We start from the raw sequence: 21,519 nt of genomic DNA on the forward strand, positions 1-21,519 counted from the left end.
ACACACTCACCATGAGAATGCACTCCCAAGCCATCCAGCGGATCGGGAGCACGGCTCGGCCCTGGATGCGGTAATAATCTCCGGCATAGAGGTTCCGACTCATGCCGAAGTCTGCAATCTTGATGGTGAAGCCTTCACCCACCAGGCAGTTTCGGGTCGCCAAGTCCCGGTGCACAAAATTGAGGGAGGCAAGGAACGCCATCCCAGAGGCTATCTGAGCCCCTAAATGGACCAGAGTGGGATAGCTGAGAAGTGGGGGGGAAAGGAAGAAAAGATGGCCGGAATGTTAATTTAGAAAAGGCGTATCTCACTCTCTGCCTCCCTACAAGAGCAAATACAGGTAGTTATGTTGCTCAAAATTTGTGTTGCTACGTGAAATACTTATTAAGTGACGACTTTTCTTGAAACAGTTGCAGGGGTGGGCTTCCCGTCTTGACTATTGCAATGCGCTCTACATGGGGCTGCCCTTGAAGAACAGCTCCAGTTGGTGCAAAATGCAGCCGCCTACATGGTTTTGTGCAGACCTCAGTGTGCATATGCGTCACCTCTCCTGTGGGAGCTGCATTGGCTGCCAATTTGCTTCCGGGTGAAATTCAAGGTGCTGGTTGTCACCTTTAAAGCCGTTCAAGGCTTGGGACCAGGTTATCTGAGGGAACCTCTCTTGCCCGTCACATCAGAGTGTGGAGGTAAGGAATATTCAGGGTCCTATCCCCGAGGGAGATACACCTGGTGGGACCCAGAAGAAGGGCCTTCTCCGTGGTGGCTCCCTCTCTCTGGAACATCATCCCCCCCAGAGATTAGAACGGCCCACACTCTTAATACTCTTCCAGAAGGCGCTGAAGACCTGGTTCTGCCAGTAGGCCTGGGGAACCCAGAGCGGGATGGAGCCCATTAAATGGCTTCGGTGATCTGCTGTCGCTGGGGCGGGGGATGATTTTATTATATTAATTGATTTGATTCTTTTTATTAGTTTTATTGTTTTAAATGTGATTTTATATTTTGTAAGCCGCCTTGAATTGCCATGGGCAAATTTTAAAAAATAAATTAAATTTAAAAATTAAATTAAAAATTTAAATAATTAAAAAATTAAAAAATCAAAAAAATCAAAAAAATAAATTAAATTAAATAATTAAATAATTAAATAATTAAATAATTAAATAATTAAATTAAATTAATTAAATTAATTAAATTAATTAAATTAATTAAATTAATTAAATTAATTAAATTAATTAAATTAATTAAATTAATTAAATTAAATTAAATTAATTAAATTAATTAAATTAATTAAATTAAATTAAATTAAATTAAATTAAATTAAATTAAATTAAATTAAATAATTAAATTAAATTAAATAATTAAATTAAATTAAATTAAATTAAATTAAATAATTAAATTAAATTAAATTAAATTAAATTAAATAATTAAATTAAATTAAATTAAATTAAATTAAATAATTAAATTAAATTAAATTAAATTAAATTAAATTAAATAATTAAATTAAATTAAATTAAATTAAATTAAATTTAAATTAAATTAAATTAAATTAAATTAAATTAAATTAAATTAAATTAAATTAAATTAAATTAAATTAAATTAAATTATTAAATTAAATTAAATTAAATTAAATTAAATTAAATTATTAGATTAGATTAGATTAGATTAGATTAGATTAGATTAGATTAGGACAGGAGCTCACTCCATCCCACAGCAATGCTTGGATCTCAAACGTAGGCTTGCTGCTCAACAACCCAGCATCCTAACCAGGCATGCAGACAGTGCATGAGAATGCTAATAATTTCCAGTGAATATTAGGGAGACTGTATGAGTGGTGCAGTGGCCTAGAGATGGAGTTCCCGCCTCAGAATCAGGAGGCTGTGTATGAAGCAATGTAAGAATGAGGCCAAAACAAAGATGAATTAGAAGGAATGACAAGAAGGGAGAGATACTGTGAATGACATTGATTTAAAGCCAGTTTTGCTATTCTGTTCCTGTCATATGCATTTGCTTTCTTTGACTTACTACTTCTCACTTCATTTCTCTGCCCTGCATAGTTTAACCTAAAAGGGGATACCGTGATGGCATTCACATATGAAAATTGTGATGCCGAGTCTACAGAACCGGATTGTCAATATTTCCTTCCAAATGTATATCGGTTCCTTGCTGGACTTTGATTTCAGAAATTTGGAATAGGTACCTGATGGTTGGTCTCCCATTGGGGCTGCCGCCCAGCTTGTCTTCCAGCTCATGTCCACTCAGGAACTGGTTGAGGTCCCCATTCTCCATGTACTCTGTGATCATACACAGTGGATCGTCCCGCACACACACACCCAGCAATCTCACAATGTTAGGGTCCTTCAGGCGAGACATGATCTTCACCTCCTTCAGGAAATCATTCCTGCGTGGACAACAAAAGACAGGGACAGGGAGATGAGGAAGGTAGTTGACAGGGGTCAAAAGAGGACATCTGGGGGTCACATTTATTTGCTCCCTCAACCATCAAAAATCCCCTCATTTTTGCCACCAAAACACCGTGGCAATTTATAACAGTGCACAATACAGTCTTCCTGTGAATGTAAACATATTGATTATGTGTCGTCAAATTGGTGTCAACTCTTAGATAAAGGTAAAGGTTCCCCTTGCACACGTGCTAGTCGTTCTCGACTCTAGGGGGCGGTGCTCATCTCCTTTTCAAAGCCCGAAAAGCCAGCACTGTCCAAAGACATTTCCGTGGTCATGACTAAACGCCAAAGGCACACAGAACACTGTTACCTTCCCACCAAAGGTGATTCCTATTTTTCTACTTGCATTCTTACATGCTTTCGAACTGCTAGGTTGGCAGAAGGTGAGACAAGCAAAGGGAGCTCACTCCATTACGTAGCGCTAGGGATTCGAGCCATCGAACTGCCGACCTTCTGATCGACAAGCTCAGAGTCTTAGCCACTGAGCCACCACTCTTAGCAACCGCAAAAAATAGATTTTCTCTGTAATGACCTACCCCTAACCTGGTTATCCAGGTGTTGTTATCATGCACCCAATACCACTGTAACTAAGTCCATCTCCTTTGCTTCCGATTGTCCTCTTCCTCCCTTTCCTTCCATTTATAGTGAAGCTATTAAGGCAGAGTCTATCTGAATGTTTTGAAATGCTTCCTCCCAATTTCTCCATGCCTGGGCTAAGCTCCTTTTTGTGAAATAAGCTGTTACCAGGTTCCTCCTACGCTGTCTCTTATTGCTCGTGTCTGTGTTTTCTTCCATTCATTTCCCAGCTTCCTGACAATCTCTAGCACTCCCTGATAGAAGTATACAGGCAGTCCTCAGCTTACTATGACAATTCGGATGTTGTGGTAACTACAATAAGCAATGTGTAGTTACTGAGCACCCAATTTTACAACACTTTTGCTGCAATGGTTAGCAAATCACACGTTAAGCGAATCCATCTTCCCCCATTTGCTTGTTAGGCTATTCTCTGTCAGGATTCCAAGTAACAGATCCATAGCAAGGAAAACTCCAAGGCAGGAAGATTCCTCAAAGGATAGCTAGGAAATTCACCGATGGGGATCGTGTGACCCTAGGACACTACAACTGTTGTAAATATATGCTGGTTGCCAAGCACCCGAATCACAATCCTGTGACTGCCTGTGACAGTCATATGACTGGGGCATCGTCCCAGTCATAAATGTGTGAGCACCAGTCGTAAGTCACTTTTTCAGTGCAGTCGTAACTTTGAACTAAACAAATGGTCGTAAGTCAAGGACTACCTGTATTGGAAGTAGGAATTTCAGTAATGAAAGCTGAATTTAGGATCGGTATAAAAGCAATAGCACTTGGACTTATATACCGCTTCATGGTGCTTTTACAGCCCTCTCTAAGCGGTTTACAGTCAGCCTATGGTCCCCCAACCATTGAGGTTCTCCTTTTACTCACCTCAGAAAGGATGGAAAGGCTGAGTCAACCTTGAGCCGGTGAGATTTGAACTGCCACACTGCAGCTAGCTGTCAGCCGAAGTAGCCTGTGGTCCTGCACTCTAACCGCTGTGCCACCTCGGCTCTAAAAGTTCATCTTAGGGAATTATCTGACAGAACACTGCCTTTGTGGCAACAGACCCCTTTCAAATTACCTCCCAGGTAAAGCCTCTAGGAGGAATCTTGAGCAGATAAATAAATAAATGGGGAGCTCAAATTTAATGTAGAGAGGGTTTCTACTTCCTTAAAGTCAGCAGCCACAAACAAATTCCATTGAGATGGATGGGGGGAAAGTTAAGGCTAACACGACATTTAAAACAGGTAAATGCAATATTGAGAACATTCTATTATGGACATTTATGTCAATGTAATCTGGAGTGAATCGGGTTAGGAAAACATGGGCTAACTTACCATTCCTGAACCTGAATACCTTTCTGATGCGTGGGTTTCAACCCCAGAAGTCCTAGCAATGGTCAAACAGATTAAGAAGGTCTACTTTTTAAAACAGCCCAGACCTTGACCATTGCTAGGACTTCTGGCCTTAAAATCCACACATCAGAAAGGTGTCCAGGATGCTGAAGAATAGCAATAGCACATAGACTTATATACCGCTTCATAGTGCTTTTACAGCCCCCGCTAAGTAGTTTACAGAGTTAGCATATCGCCCCCAACAAATTGGGTCCTCATTTTACCCACCACGGAAGGATGGAAGGCTGAGTCAACCTTCTGCCTGGTGAAATTCAAACTGCAGGCAGTCAGCAGAAGTAGCCTGCAGTACTGCATTCTAACCACTGTGCCGCCGCAGCTTTTGGTCAGGTTGACAAAATGTACACAACGGGTTGTGCTTTCACAATGCATATTTTTATTTCCATCCTCAGGCACACACCTGGCATTCTTGGTGGCATCCGAGCGTAGAATCTTCACAGCAACCAACAGAGGGCGCCCTTTGCGCACGTTGAAAGGGAACTCCAAACTTGGCAGATCTTGGAGGTTCTCCACCTCACACAGGTGGACCTTTCCAGGAGAGAGAGAGAGAGAGAGAGAGAGAGGGAGGGAGGGAGGGAGGGAGGGAGGGAGGGAGGGAGGGAGAGAGAGAGAGAGAGAGAGAGGAAACAGGGCACCATTATGGAATCATGAAGGACACAGGGAATAATGGCACAGTGAATGCAGTATGGCATTGCTCTCAACCTTGGCGACTTAAAGACGTGTGAACTTCAAATCCCATAATTCCCCAGTCAGCAAACACGGATGTTGGAGGAAAGGCTTCCATTGGCCAAAATCCATCTACCACGCATTTCTTTCTAACATGCGGCACCATGGTGGAATGGAATGCATGTAGCCCTCGACCTATGACCACAATGGAGCCCAGAATTTATGTTGCTAACTGAGACATTTGTGTTAGGGATTTAACCCTAGGCTTGGCTTGGCAATGTATATTAAGCTATGATTATGTTACTGTTACTTTAAATGTTAGAGAAATGTAATTGGTTTGTTACCTCAAGCAGCTATAAGAGGGAGCCAGAATGGCTGTTAGATCTCTCTCTCTGTTTTGTTAGAAGCTGGTCAGGTGTATTTTTGAGGTATTGTGGTTTGCTACTGTTTAGCTATACTTTGTGTGTTAAACTGAGAATATTGATAACTGAATTACTGAACCGTGTATGACCTGGACTGTTAACCGGACTCTGAATACTTCTATATTTCTACATCGTAAACTACTATATTTTTATACTATTCAGTGTCTCTGTATGCTGGTTTGTGCGTGTTATTCCATATCACTCTCATTACGCTTCTCTGCATACTCGCTCTCCTAACAGGGAGCTTAATTACAACAATTTGTTAAGTGAGATTTTGCCCCGTTTTATGACTTTTCTTGCCCCATTTTGTTAAGTGAATGTCAAATCCCTATCATGATACTGCCATTTCTGAGAGGAGAGTGTCCTGGATCATTTATTCACTTATTGCCCTCTTCCTGTTTCTTACATATCCTGTAATCCCTTGGTTCCGTGATGGCGAACCTATGGCAGGCGTGCCAGAGGTGGGCACGAGCACCATCACCAGCTGCTCTTCTGGTTGCCAGCTTCCCGCACGCCGGAAACCCGAAGACTAGCTGCGGAAAGGATACTGCAAAATCCCCATTCCCTCCCCACTCTGGGGCCAGCCAGAGGTGGTACTTGCCACTTCTTTGAACTACTCAAAATTTCCGCTACTGTTTCTCCAGAACCTGTCAGAACCTGCTGGATTTCACCCCTGGTAAGGGGGGGAGGACCATGTGTTTTGCTTTAGTTCTGAAGCCTCCGGAGAGAAGCGCTTGAGAACAGTTCCTTATCTCTTTCCCAGGACGACCTTTTGCAAAACATCTTCGCACCTGTGGGTTGGCTCATTCAACCTCGGACTGAGGGGAGGGGCCTTCTAACTCCTTTATCCTAACGGAATTGCCTAAGGGGACTTAGAGCCTGCTTGGCTTTTGTCTTGCAGTCACTCCCTTTCAATTAAAAGTTTCCTTTCGAAACTCCATTTCAAGAGTTTGTGCTTTCTTGAATGGGGAGGAGGGGCAGGACCTTACAGTGGATCACTGCAGTTGTTACATTAGTAACGCAGTTGTTAAGTGAATCGAGTTTCCCCATTGACTTTGCTTGTCAGAAGGTCATGAAAGGGGATCATGTGACCCCGGGACACTGCGACCGTCATAAATATGGACCAGTTTTCAAGCATCTGTGTCTTACTTTTCCTCATGCATAGTCCAACCTCTGTCCCAGGCTGAACTGGGCTTACCTCTCCAAACTGCCCTTCGCCCAGCTTCTCCTTGAAGATCAGCCGTTCCCGGGGAAATTCGCCTACTGCCATGTCCTTGCCGGCAAGGGCATCCACCGCAACAGCCGGGACAGCGTAGGTGTTCCCCCCAGTCACTCCCTGCAGGTTGATGATGTCGGCTTCGGCGTAATGTGGCACGTTGTTCTGGAAACTTGGCTGGCTGGCAGCCAGTTCTGGTTCCATGTAGTCAATCCCACATGCTGCAGAAGAAGAAAGAAAGACAAAAGAAGAATCCCTTCAGAAGGGGAGAAAATAACATGGAGGATTTGCCCAACCCCTAACGTGCTGCAACTCCTAGGCACCCAGCAGTCATCAGAGCCATCCGGAGCTCTGCTTTGGACACAAGGAGTCCAGATGTAACATCCTGCTCCATCCCCATTCTCCCTCCCCCACTCCAGAAGCTGCGACATCGCAGAAACCTGCAAAGCTAAGGTGATGTTAGCCATGCACAGGACCGACAAGAGGGAGATGTACAGGGGGGGACAGACATGGCGAAGAAAGAGAGAGGGAGACAGACGGACAGACAGCACCCCCTGGCAGGCGGGAGAGGAACCGCAGGAGGCAGGATGTTCTGAGCAGGGAGTGAGGTCACCCCGGGGTTCCCAGCCGCACCGCACAAGCTCAGCGCCCTCCTTACCATTGGTGTTGATTGGCTTAACCTGGCTGGGTGGCGGGAAAGCGGGCCTTCCCATTGGCTGGGCATAGGCGGCCAGGAGGAGATGGTAAGCCGGGTTGCTGAGCAGCAGCGCTGTCGGGAGAAGGGGGAGGGAGGGAGGGAGGGGGTGGGGAGGGGGGAGAGGACAAAGGGACGGATGAGGAATGGACAGACGGATGGAGAGATGGATACGAAAGGTAAGGCGTGACGCAGAAAACAAGCAGCACTTTAGGGATTCCTGCCCCTCTTTTAAACTTCACATCCCAAACAAGGTAGCAAGAGACGCAGACACCAAATGACATGCGGCTTAATGATGGGAACCAGCCATCATTAGTATCGCTGGACAGAAGGAAGCGACCCAGAATCCTGACATTTCCAGACCTGATGGTAGGCCTAAGCCCAAAGACGGCCAGTGACGGCCAATCGAGTCCAGTTCTTTATTTGCTTATGCCCAACAGACAGAATCTTGCCAGACTAAAGCTCTACGGGGAATCCTCGACTTACAACTGTTCACGGTTACAGCAGCACTGAAAAAAAAAGTGTCTTACAACTGGTCCCCACCCTTATGACCATTGCAGCATACCCCTGGGCCACCAGCATGTATTCGTGACAGTTGCAGCAATCATGTGGTCGCTATTTGTGACTTCCCAGCTGGCTTTGACAAGCAAACTCAATAGGGGAAGTCAGGTTCACTTAACAACTGCATGATTCATTTAACAAATGCAGTGATTTGCTTAACAACAGCAGCCAAAAAAGGTCATAAAGTCAGGCACAGCTACTTTAACAACCACCTCACTTAGCGAAGGAAGTTCTGGCCCTAACTCTGGTCATAAGCCGAGGATTATCTGTAACTTTCTAACCTATATCTGGGAGATTATAGAACAGGGGTATCCAACCTTAGTGAGTTTAAGATTTGTGGACTTCAACTCCCAGAATTCCTCAGCCAGTGCACAAGTCTTAAAGTTGGACACCCCTGTTCTATGGTGTGGTTACCCTCAACTTTTTCCTCCTTCCCTTATCCAGCTCAGGACTGAGCAATCTCTAATTTTAGGTCTTTTTCTGAAATGGGTCCCCTCCTCCATGGGAAACTCTTGTGTCCTTGCTAAGATTCCCCCCCACTCCATCTCTAGCTGCACATCCCATCACACCTGCTTTTTCCTTCTTCAAAGGAGTCAACCAAGGCTTGTTTTTCTCAATCTGTCCAGACGTATCAAGATACACGACCCCAGTACCCCACCTCAGGATAATGGATATTCCAGTCAAAAACGTCTGGAGGCAGCAAAGCTGAGACAACCTATCCCAGAACTTAAAAACTCCTGTTGCTCGTCCTTCCCCACTTTTCCTCCATCGAATAGAATAGAATAGAATAGAATAGAATAGAATAGAAGAGAAGAGAAGAGAAGAGAAGAGTTGAGTTGGAAGGGGCCTTGGAGGTCTTCTAGTCCAACCCGCTGCCTAGGCAGGAAACCCTATACCGTTTCAGACAAATGGCTATCCAACATCTTCTTAAAGATTTCCAGTGTTGGGGCATTCACAACTTCAGGATGCAAGCTGTTCCACTGATTAATGGTTCTAACTGTCAGGAAAGTTCTCCTTAGTTCTAGGTTGCTTCTCTCCTTGATTAGTTTCCACCCATTGCTTCTTGTTCTACCCTCAGGTGCTTTGGAGAAGAGTTTGACTCCCTCTTCTTTGTGGCAACCCCTGAGATATTGGAAGACTGCTATCATGTCTCCCCCTAGTCTATTAAACTAGACATAACACAGTTCCTGCAACCGTTCTTCATATGTTTTAGCCTCCAGTCCCCTAGTCATCTTGGTTGCTCTTCTCTGCACTCTTTCTAGAGTCTCCACATCTTTCAAACCATTGGAAAGCAAACCATAAAATGACTCAAGGACCTCCAGGGAAAAGAATTAAAACCTTCTTTACATCAAGGGCAACTGAAATAATGCCACCGTTACTTGGCAGACTCTAGATTCCAGAAAGAAATGACTGAAAGTTCCCTCACAAAAAAATATAATAACCTGCATGAAGCTAAGGAGAAATATTTTGGAGAAATTATCTGCTGGATTTACCCGTGCTCTCTTCCTCAGATAAAGTATCAAGTGGAATCTTCTTCAGTAGCATGAAAAAGTAGGACTCACAAGTGTTAGGAGCCACAAGATTGACCATCTCACCATCTACCTAAACCAGGGGTGTCCAAACTTGGGAACTTTAAGACTTGTAGACTTCAACTCCCAGAATTCCCCAGCCAGCATGGCTGGCTGGGGAATTCTGAAAGTTGAAGTCCACAAGTCTTAAAGTTCCCAAGTTTGGACACCCCTGACCTAAACCATGGGAATAACTCAGTGGTGGGATTGTTTTTTTTTTACTACTGGTTCTGTGGGCGTGGCTTGGTGGGCGTGGCTTGGTGGGCATGGCCGGGAAGGTTACTGCAAAATCCCCATTCCCTCCCGATCAGCTGGGACTCGGGAGGCAGAGAATAGATGGGGGCGGGGCCAGTCAGAGGTGATATTTACCGGTTCTCCAAACTACTCAAAATTTCCGCTACCGGTTCTCCAGAACTGATCAGAACCTGCTGAATACCACCTCTGGAATAACTACCAAAAGGCCTCATGTTTTGGGCTGAGAAATACAATATGAAATGGAGAAAAAAACCCCACAATTTTTATGAAATATGGTGTAAAAAGAACTCCATTCACTGCCAGAAGTCAGGTTTGATCTTCTACAGGTAGTCCTTGACCACTATTGGCACTGGAATTTCTCCCCTAAATTGCTGCAGTCGTAAGTCAAGTAGGACTTGACTTTATGACCATTTTTACAACGGTCATTTAAAAAATACATGGCTGTTACAGTGGTCGTAAGCGTGCAACGGTTATTCCAAAAGTTGCAATCACATGACCGCGAGACCCTGCAGTTGGTTGTAAAAGTGAGCCAGTTGCCAAGCACCTGAGTTACAACCGTGTCACCATGAGAGTGATGCGACAGTCATGAGTGCAAGAACCGGTCTTAAGTGCGAGGACTTTTTCCAACATCATCATAATGAGCAGTTGCTAAACGAATGGTTGAAAGCCGAGGACTACCTGTCAGTTTTAATTTTCTCTTTTACTTCCTGCATTCTCGATTCAAATTTAAGCAAACCTACTTGCTTCAAAGAATTAAAAAATAATAATTCCTGAAATTTTTCCATGTCAAACAATAGGTGGCATCGCGTTACTGTTTTCATTCAAGGAAAAAAGGTATGGAGATACTGCTTTGCATTTAGAAACTAAATGTCAGGCCTGCAGTCATATTCCTTTTAAGATCTTTGGCCTGCCACATACTCTCTCTCTTTCTTTACTATGCTGTTTCATTAGTGGGGAATTGGGAGGGGGCATAGTAAGGAGTAGAATGCGTTGTTGTTAAAATAAAAACATTCCTTTCTAGAAGCCCAAGGTCATTCATTGTCTCCGTACCTCTGCACCTGACCGGAACTAGATGGGTGGAAATGCCAGCGTGGCAGAGGAAGATTGGACCATGTGATGGACTTGTGGGTGTGGGGACAGAATCATGAACTTTCAACTGGGTGGAAAACCCAGGAAGCTTTCAGATTCGGGTTTCCACAGATGTACCAACATGTCTCCATTAATAAATTGGAACTTTGATGAAAGTTATGCCTTGAACTCTGATTTAATTCTGGAACGCTGACATTAAGCACATCAGGAAGAAATCAAGCTTTCTTTTCGTGAGTGTTAGTTCTCCATTTGCAGTTTCTTTTACATTAAAAACAAAAAGTACTGAAAAAGCAGGTCATAAAATCAGCATAATTTAGGAGCAGGTTATAACTCATTTTGCTAGAAATTTTGCTCAGCCTTAGCTCAGTGGTTAAGATGCTGAGCTTCTCAATCAGAAAGGTCGGCAGTTCAGCGGTTCAAATCCCTAGCTCTGCCTAACGGAGTGAGCTCCCGTTACTTGTCCCAGCTTCTGCCAATCTAGCAGTTCGAAAGCATGTAAAAATGCAAGTAGAAAAATAGGGACCACCTTTGGTGGGAAGGTAACAGCGTTCTGTGTGCCTTTGGCATTTAGTCATGCCGGCCACATGACCATGGAGACGTCTTCGGACAGCCCTGGCTCTTCAGCTTTGAAACAGAGATGAGCAGCGCCCCCTAGAGTCGGGAATGACTAGCACATATGTGCGAGGGGAACCTTTACCTTTACCATTAAATGAAATCAACCACTAACAAAACATCCCAATTAATGGACTGCTTCCTTTTTTAACCCCTTTCTTGACTCTCAATTCACAGCTTGCAGTTTATAACAAAAGCCTACTTTTGGTATTTTTGATACAAGCAAGGGAATGCAAACACACACATACACACACACACTCACACTAAATGCACAACAATAGGGATTTTGGGGGAAGAAATGGTGAACTGAAGATGGCTCCATTAAAAGTGGAGCTGACCAGCTCTTTGTATAATTACTCTCCATACAAGGAGAGGGCTTGAGATCACCCATAAGTACTCTTTACAACTGCTCCTCGCATGGAGACGGCAAGAAAGTGGTTTCCATAGGTTTAGCACTCTGTGAAACTAGGAAACAGCCATACAATAAAATTTAATTTTATTGTATCTTGTTATATTTTGTATGAACTGTACACCGCCCCAAGTCCCTTTCGGGAGAGGGGGCGGTCTAGAAGCATTAAATATTATTATTATTATTATTATTATTATTATTATCTTGTTCAGATGATCATCAACACCTTCAAAACAACACTGGATTTGAATACTTCTTTTCTAATCCATTTTGGAAATTGTGAATTTTTACCTATTAAGTAACCTTTGAATCTACATGTTTTACAGCACGGAGCAAGTTCCCTTCGATGCTGAACCAGAGAAGTTTTAAATACAAGTTTAAGATCTTTTTTAAAAAAAAAACAATACCAAAAAGGAGATTAGAATTTTGATTTTGGAAAATTACAAACATATCAATGGTTCTGATGGATTTGAAATAAGATTTTGGAATTAATTATAAGAATTCTTGCCATGAGAAGGCCATTGATTGATTGGGTTTGTTTTGAATTCTCTTTTTTAAAAACTTGGTAGGATGAAACTTTGAAGTTTGAACACTAGAGGAAACCAGAAAGAACAATTAAAAAAATTAAATTGCAATTAAAAGAGAAACATTTAGAATAGGCTGTGCTTAAAAGAGGCCACGGGTGGATGATGAATGGCCCCTCCCAGAGGAAATAAAAGAGGAACAAAGGGGGAGTGGAGTTTGCAGGAGACAATTAACTCGCTTAATTGGTTCATGACTCTCTGAGACTCCTTGCCAAGTTTTGCAGAGATCGGCCTGTCAGCTCTCCAAGCCAGATAAGGTCTGTGACTGTAAATCCTCCCTTGAAAGACTTTGCTGGATGTGAGTGAGCAGAATTCACAGTAAATTAATAAAAGGGTTTTTTCTTGGGACCAGGAGTTTGCTTTATGCTCTTGGGAAGCCTCTGTCAGAACAGGTATTACCTAGTTTGGGTAATTAAACGTCTGCAAGAAAACAAGCAAGCTCAGAGAGCACCAAGGACCTCTCGTCTCATACTTTCATTTATGAGTACAAGAATAAAAGTCAAATAATTACCATATTGCTTTTTCATGAACATCTCAAAATGGTCAAAGACTATGGCTGCTCTCCTCCTTCTTGAAAGAACGTGCCCTAAAAGAACATCTATCTAATCTCGTGCCATTAAAGTGCCCTTCTTCCATAATTCCACCAAATTAAGAATATGAATTGTTGTGAGTTGTGGCTTTCATGAACACACATATTGGCTATTTCTCCCCTATTGCCTGTGGTGGTGGCCCTACTTAAAGCAGTGAATATAGAATTTATTTCAAAAAGCCTTTGAAGGATGAGTGCCATCTTCTATGAAACTGTTGTTGAGCAATTCTACTGCAAGGTCATTTATGGTTCAGGATTTATTAATTTAATTTATTGTAGGGACTATTGGACTCCTCCGAGTCCCTTGGACTGCAAGGCAAACAAAGCGGTCAGTCCTAGAGGAGATCAACCCTGACTGCTCTTTAGAAGGACAGATCCTGAAGATGAAACTCAAATACTTTGGCCACCTAATGAGAAGGAAGGACTCACTGGAGAAGAGCCTAATGCTGGGAACGACTGAGGGCAAAAGAAGAAGGGGACAACAGAGAATGAGGTGGCTGGATGGAGTCATCGAAGCAGTCGGCATGAGCTTAAATAGACTCCAGAGGATGGTAGAGGACAGGAAGGCCTGTCCATAGGGTCGCGATGGGTTGCACACAACTTCGCAACTAACAATGACAACAAAGGGCATACTGTGGACATTTTATTTGGATCATACTGTTTACCATGGACGTTTTATTATTTTATACTGTTATATTAGGGTAACATTACATTATGTTTTCATTGCTGGCTTTTTTTTCAAAAGTCACTGTGGGTCATAAGGGATACAACTAAATTCGCACCTCAATAAATAATAAATCATGGCATTCCTAACAAATATTCAAGGGATTTCTCTTCTTCCTCCCTATCACCTTGGCTGCTTCATTCTCTTGCCCCTTTGTTTTCATTCACTTTTCCCAATAATTTAATAGTTAAAATGTTTTAATAAATAAAATAGCAATAGCATTTAGGCTTATAAACTCCGCTGCACAGTGTTTTACGGAACTCTCTGGGCAATTTACAATATAGAAGCATTATTTGGATCTTGCTCCCCAACAACCTCATTTTACCAACTTTGGAAGGATGGAAAACTGAGTCAACCCTGAAGCTCTTGTGTCAGTCTCGAACTCCAGGTTGTGGGCAGAATGTGCCTGCAAATACGGCACTTTAAACAAAATAATTATAAATAAAACAATTCCACCAACAGCCTCTCACCAGAACTCTCGGCGCTGTGAGGAAGATCTGGGAGTTTCATGCGTGCCCTGTTCGGTTCCTGGTATTCTGTTTCACCTGAAAGGATGCGCTCGTATCGGTTGGAGTGCCTGCTGGAGCTCATTGTGTTGTTGATGACAATCGTGTCGTTCGGTGCAGAGAGGTGGACAGTGAGGTCATCGTCAGAGATGCGGCGTTGAGCCTACACAGCAAGATTGTTGAGAAACAGTGAAGATTGCTAAGCTAGGGATGGCAGAGTTTTCATTCCCCACCTCTGAATAACACTTCTTCTTCCAAATACCAAAGGTGCTTTTCCAAAAGGCAAGCAATTGATTTTTTTCCTTTTTTTACGTTTTGCTTCTCATCCAAGAAGCTTTCTGTGAAGTTTCCAAAGGATGACCTAATTAATTTACGAGCCTCGAGTCAAAGTTCAAAAGAAATCAATTCATTTATTAGGATCAACATTTTGGCATGTTCTTCTGTGGAGCCGAAACTGATTTCCGCTTAATTGCGTTTGAACTTTACCCCTGTATCCTCTCCCCTCTGTCTATGTCATAAATCACATCCACCAACAAGGTGCCTACGGCAGGCTATGAACATGTGCATTTCACACATCAGCTGTAGGAATATGAGACCTGACTCCGGCCAAAGGTATGCATGGAATTCTCCTCCCTTCCTCCCTTTTACTATGTTGGCATGATAGTAGTCATGGAAACGCTTTACAAGTTGATATTTTCCAGTTCTGAAGAAGAACTGAAGAAGCTTCTCAGATGAGAAATGAAACATTTTCAAGGAAAACGGGAAAGTCCACTTGCCTTTTAGAAAAACACCTTTGGGACAACCATGACCTGGACAAAGGAGAATCTCTTATAGACACTTATTCTACCAAAGTTGGAATAAGAAGGGACGCCCCCATATCTAGCACTTTCTTCATTCTTGTTGCACTGTAGATGGTGGCTCTCTGGTGGCTTCCTAGGACACCTCAGAAGCTTCTGCTGACGGCTCTCAAGGTCGAGACCAAGGACACATCACCCTACCAGACGCCATTTTAATTAAATGTTATTTTATCTTGGGTCCAGAATCTAGAAATGTTGCCCAGTAGCATCCAAGATGTTGGGTAGTAGTAGTAAACATGAGCATGGAGTATTATAGCATCACAACACACACTCCATCCCTTTTCTATACTTCACAATATTGAACACACAGGAGTGGAGCTTACAGCGTGATGCTGCGACGTTAATTTCATTATTCCAACGAAAACTGCAAGACCTCAAGCACTGATAGAGCACAGGTGCATTTTCAAGAGGAAAGTGGACTTTCTTGTTTTTCTTTGAAGATGTTTCTCTTCCCATCCAAGAAGCTTCTTCAGCTCTGAATGTTTCTTGGATTACTCCTTGGATGAGAAGCGAAACGTCTTCAAAGAAAAACAAGGAAGTCGAGTTGCCGCTTGAAAAAGCACCTTTGGGACAACCTTGACCTGGATAATTGGGAATCCCCATAGACAGTGATGGAGCAGAAGACAAATTAGAAAGCCGCTTTGTCTAATTCAGACTCTTATCCTTGTAGCTTTGTAATGTTTCTCTTGAATAACTATGGATGTCTGTTGTTTGTTTCTGGTTTGTTTGTTTTTAGCAGGTGATGCCAGAATCCTTCCCCTGAAGGAATCCTGAGAGAGACTAGAACCTAACCTGATTTCTTTCATATAAAAAGTTCTACTACAGAGTTACTATCTTTTCTTGATCCTTGTACTGTGCTAGAAGACTGGGTGGATTTCTCTATAAATAAATTTTCTCTCATATTGTCAAGTAACAGATGGGAATCTGCTTTTTAGCCAGCAGACTTCAGCTGGGGAGGGGGGAGTCATTCTTAAGTCCTTTCAAACAGATGCAAACTTTTCCTTGACTCCGCGTATCTTACCTTTCCTAAAATCTTTTGCCAATATTGACGCCAGAGGATGAGAAATATGACAACCAGGAGAAGGAGGATAATGACCACCAAGCAGCCAATCAAGATGGAGGTGTTGCTGTTGTCATCCTTCGCGATTGGCTGGCCAGATTTCACTTCGCCCTCGAGATCTTACGAGGAAAGAAGCATAGAAAAAGTAAGTTGAGAGGATACTTTAGGTGCATGTGACTATGTTTTTCTGGTACTGTGGTGGTAGTGGAAGAAAATTTAGAGACGTGCTCTCTGGGTCAACTCTGAACCTGGCCTGGCCGTAGCCATCTTGGAGCTTCAGTGCTGCCACACTGGAGCATGGGATAGGGCGGCGGGATTAGAGATAGCTGAGGTGGTGTAGTCAAAACAAAATACTTTCTCTTGGGAACCAAGGACATTCTTACACCTGGCCGGAAGAAGGAGTGATGTCACCAGACCTGCAGACAATGCTTTGATTGGGCCATGTGATTGATTGCTTGGGGCTGAGGAAAAAACTTTCACTTTTAATTAAGTGAAAACTAAGCGATCTTTCAGAGTCAGTTTTCACCAGATATGTGCCAATATGATATTTCCAATAAAGCTGTTCTTTGAGGAATCCATCTGCCTTGGAGTTTTTGCTTGCAATGGATCTATTACTTGGTACCCTGACACTCCGATCTGCAAGCTACTCACCTGCCTGGGTGAGGTTTGAGGTGCCGTCGGCTTCGTCATTGAGCGGGGAACCAAGAGCCGGAGAGAGAGGAAGATTGCGGCCTGAAGGGTGAGGTGGGGCCACCACTGCGGGATACTGACTTGAAACAGCAAGAGAAGGGTCATCCACAACATCTGGATGGGAAGAAAACAGAAAGGGGAATAGGAATAAGGGAAGAGAAAAGAAGGTATCCGTCAACTGAGGTGCAAAAGCCAAAAAGAAGACACCATACACAACAAAAGCAGGAAGGCCTTGGACAAAATGGCTGGATTTTTATCCATTTATGGAACGTTATATATCTTGATGCCACAATGGACCTGGGAAATTTAGCAGTAGTTTCGGTGTGGGGCAGGGTGGATAAAAATCAATATTTTTAAAAAAACAAAAACAAAACAAAACCGGATTTTTAAAATTTAAGTCAGATTTTTTTTATTTTTATCAAATTTATTTTAATAAAAGGCTTTTGGAGTAAAAATCCATCTAAAGATAGTTTTCTATTTAAGATACATTAATAATTTAGTTTATTCAGCATGAAATGGAGCTTAGTTATGTAGCGTGAGGCTGTATATTCTGCAATATTGGGACTGTCGGTGAGTCAACAGAGGGCCAGAGGAGGAACCGCTGCGGGACCGAGATGACAGTTGCTCTTTCAAAAGCCTTTTTACTCGTGATTTAAATCGTGATTTAAATCGTGATTTAAATCGTGATTTAAATCAACTTGATTTAAATCAACTTGATTTAAATCAACTTGATTTAAATCAACTTGATTTAAATCACGATTTAAATGGACTTAATTTAAATCAACTTGATTAAATCAACTTGATTTAAGTCAAATCCACCCTGGTGTGGGGAATTGGTGATAAGCAGATCCAGAGGATATGCAGGTAGATAATTTAACCCTTCCTCTCCTGTTTGTAGTTTTTGCTCTGCAAACTCCTTCCTTGCTTCTTCCACCCACTGTGAAATTAGGTACGGAATATCAGGGAACAAGAAGGGCAGATTTAGAAGAGATCAAAGAAAGCAGCTGTTCACACGGCACTTCATCAAAACATGGAATGCCCTGCCGTAACGTACAAGTGTGCCCACCATTTTGGATAACTTTCCAAGGAGGACTGAAGATCTTCACAGAGGACCATCAATGGCTGTGTAGTCGGTAGATATGGGTCAGGAACAATTTGGCCAGCTTGCGGGCTGAGTGGAAGCCCGGGAACACAATGAAGTGGGCCTGCTTGGAAAATCATATCATTGTGTCCCTGTGGCTCTCTGGGAGTTCCACAATGAAATCCAGCTGGGGAACATCTGAGGGCCAAACAGGATGGGCCATGCTGCCACTACGTCAAGCAAGATGGTCGCTTCGGCTTCCTGAAGACGCTCCACTTGGCCAAATAGGCAGTTCTGGTGGCCACAGATGAAGAAGGACATTGAGGCCTACATCAAAAGCTACCCGACCTGTGGCCAGGGAAACCTCCAGATCTGCTGCAGCCGGTTGCCAATCCCGTCCGGCAAGAGGCTGCTGTTAATAAAATGTTTTCTACTATATTTTTGGAACTGTGAGTCATCCAGAGTCATCAGAGGTGGGCTTCACATACTGTTAACAACCGGTTCGCCCAGCATTGGACATGTGAGCGCATGTGGACCTGCACACTCCCTTGGCTGTCGTCCGCGCATGCGTGTAGTGTCACAAAACAGCGACAATTTGCTTGTGTGTGCCGTCCGTGCATGTGTGCTTGCAACATCAAACAACATGGCAATTCGCTCCTGCGCACCATCCACACGCGCATGCACCATCACAAAACACAAGTGATATAGGATGGGGTTGTGCCCACTACCGGTTCACCCAAACCGATCCGAACCGGCTAAATCCCACCTCTGAGAGTCATTCATTGTGATGGGCAGCTGTAGAAATTGACTGACTGATCTCGAAGAACAAAAAGCTCTCCTGGGTTGAGGGAACGAAAATCAGAGAAAGAAAGATGTCTCAATTTCTTATCCGCAAGCACCCCGGAGGCATCTGTGGGCCCATCCGTAGGAACAAAGCCCTGCGTTGAACCAGTAGGACTGGTCTGACATCCTTGATAGAAGAAGGCTGGGTTACTGGGGAAAGTTTGGTGATTAAGCAGTCTCCCCACAACCTGCCACTCTCCCATCCCAATGACTGTCCACCCTGCTGTTCTTTGGCCTGGAAACACAGCAGATGGGCTTTCCCACATCTGTCACAGATGTCCAGAACATACAGAGGAAGAACAGATTGGAGGAGAGGGGGGAAGGAAGGAGTTTTCTAATAGTATTTCTCAGGAGGTAAATTGGGGGAAAGGCCATGTCATCTCCTAACCATGTTCCAAGGCCTCTCCTCCCACCTGCTGCGAAGTGGAGGCAGTTTGGAATAAATGCCGAAGAGTTTGGCTGCTGGTCACAGCTGCAGAGGGTTGATTTTGTTCCCTTCCTTCAGGCATGGAAGGAATGCCCTGCTCTCCTGCACTGTCTTTTCTCCTTTTCTTCCAGGCAGGACAACAGCTGCAAATGGCTGGAACAAATGCACAACTTTCCACAAAGCAATGGGGCGGCCGGGGGTGTATGTGGAATTCTCCTCACTTAGAGGTTTATTTCTTCCCCCTCCTATCAGTCTTTGAAAAAGGCAATGCTGATCTAAGTGGACTCATCCAGAGGGATATTGTACTTTGAGTGCAATGACGATCAAAAGTCAATTATCTACGTTTCTGGGACAGACAGTAACACAGCCCTTGAAGCTAAAAGGCAAAAATGAAGCTCCATTCTTTTGATCCAGGCTTGGGTCTAAAATTGTACAGGTAGTACAACTGACTCACGACCATAATTACAACCAGAAGTTCTGTTGTTAAGCAAGGCAATTGTTAAGTGAGCGCACTCAATTTTAAGGCCTTTTTTGCTTTGGTGATTAAGCAAGTCCCAGTGGTCACTGAGTGAATAAAGTGAATTTATGTTGATAAGCGACCCTGACTTTTCCCATTTGCTTCTCAAAAGCTGGTGGGAAAAGTCGCAAATGGTTGATCACATGACCCAGAGACCCCGCAATTGTCATAAATACTGTAGTTGCCGGGCATCCAAATTTTAATGATGTGACATTGCAGTGATTATAAGCCTGAGGTTCTGTGGTAAATCGTTTTTTCCCAGTGCTGTTGTAACTTCAAACAGTCATTAAATGGTCATAACTACATTCTCCAGAACTTTCCAAAGTTTCAAATATGGATCTTTCTTTTCCAAGAAGATCTCAAACCTCAAACGCTTTCAAGAGGAAGTCATGGAGTGTTGAACCTAGAACATTTGCATGTAAACTCTAGTATTTAGAATAACAGAGTTGGAAGGGACCTTGGAGGTCTTCTAGTCCAACGTCCTGCTTAAGGCAGGAAACCCTATAACATTTCAGACAAATGGTTGTCCAATCTCTTCTTAAAAACTTCCAGTGTTGGAGTATTTACAACTTTACAACATGTCTCCCCTAGTCCTACTTCTCATTAAAGTCAGGTAAAGGTAAAGGTTCCCCTCGCACATCTGTGCTAGTCATTCCAGACTCTAGGGGGCGGTGCTCACCTCTGTTTCAAAGCCAAAGAGCCAGCGTTGTCTGAAGACGTCTCCTTGGTCATGTGGCCGGCATGACTAAACGCCAAAGGCGCATGGAACATTGTTACCTTCCCACCAAAGGTGGTTCCTATTTTTTCTACTTGCATTTTTACATGCTTTCGAACTGCTAGGTTGGCAGAAGCTGGGACAAGTAAAGGGAGCTCACTCCGTTACACGGTGCTAGGGATTTGAACTGCCAAACTGCTGACCTTTCTGATCGATAAGCTCAGCGTTTTAGCCACTGAGCTACTGCGTCCCTTCTAATTAAAGTAGACGTAACCAATTCTAGCAACCATTCTTTATATATTTTAGCCTCCAGTCCCCTAATCATCTTTGTTGCTCTTCTCTGTACTCTTAGAGTCTGAACAACTTTTTAATATCATGGTGACCAAAAGTGGATGCAGTATTCCAAGTGTGGCCTTACCAAGGCATTATAAAGTGGTATTAACACTTCAGGTGATCTTGATTCTATCCCTCTGTTGATGCAGCCTAGAACTGTGTTGGCTTTTTTGGCAGCTGCTGCACACAGCTGGCTCATATTTAAATGGTTGTCCACCAGGACAGTCTTAGCCAGTATTGTCAGTATGACTGACACTAATGAGTAACAACAATTATGTGAAATCTTTGAAGGCTTCATTCTACCTTCCACTTTTGGGTCATTGGCCTCAAGCAATCACCCAGGTCCCAGCCCCAACTCACTTGAGAGAAAGGCAATTTCACTGAAGAGCATCCACTCAGCGGCAAAGTAAAAATGGCACTGGACGAACAAGCCGATTCGTCCATCCAGGGGTACGGTGACAGAGCGGGCACTGGGGTCCCTGACATCCACCGAAAGCTGTAGGGAGACAGGGAGAGGCTCCCAAGCTGTGGCAAGGCTGTGCTTGAAGAGGCAATCCACCCGCTCGAAGATCCTCACGCCACGTGTGTGCATATTGCTGCAGTGAACCTGGAGATTGAGGTGAAGGAGAAAAAAAATGGGAATGGGAAGGAGAG

At 43.4% G+C, this 21,519-nt stretch overlaps 1 protein-coding gene across 3 annotated transcripts in view; it reads right to left on the reverse strand.

Annotated features, from left to right (window-relative positions):
• DDR1 (discoidin domain receptor tyrosine kinase 1) overlaps positions 1-21,519 on the reverse strand; it is a 92,847-nt gene that overhangs the window by 8,733 nt on the left and 62,595 nt on the right. For 2 of the 3 annotated variants that reach the window (XM_081960871.1, XM_081960873.1), the window contains exons 8-16: positions 21,226-21,472; positions 16,911-17,063; positions 16,221-16,378; positions 14,307-14,505; positions 7,410-7,520; positions 6,734-6,972; positions 4,848-4,975; positions 2,195-2,395; positions 11-245 (exon numbers count right to left, since the gene is read on the reverse strand). In XM_081960871.1, the coding sequence (XP_081816997.1) occupies positions 11-245; positions 2,195-2,395; positions 4,848-4,975; positions 6,734-6,972; positions 7,410-7,520; positions 14,307-14,505; positions 16,221-16,378; positions 16,911-17,063; positions 21,226-21,472 (1,671 nt within the window). The remainder of the gene's footprint in view (positions 1-10; positions 246-2,194; positions 2,396-4,847; positions 4,976-6,733; positions 6,973-7,409; positions 7,521-14,306; positions 14,506-16,220; positions 16,379-16,910; positions 17,064-21,225; positions 21,473-21,519) is intronic. The other variant, XM_081960872.1, reaches the window with a different exon arrangement.

This window comes from Natrix helvetica (assembly GCF_964273705.1).
Source record: "Natrix helvetica genome assembly, chromosome: 1".
In the NCBI taxonomy this organism is placed as follows: domain Eukaryota; kingdom Metazoa; phylum Chordata; class Lepidosauria; order Squamata; family Natricidae; genus Natrix; species Natrix helvetica.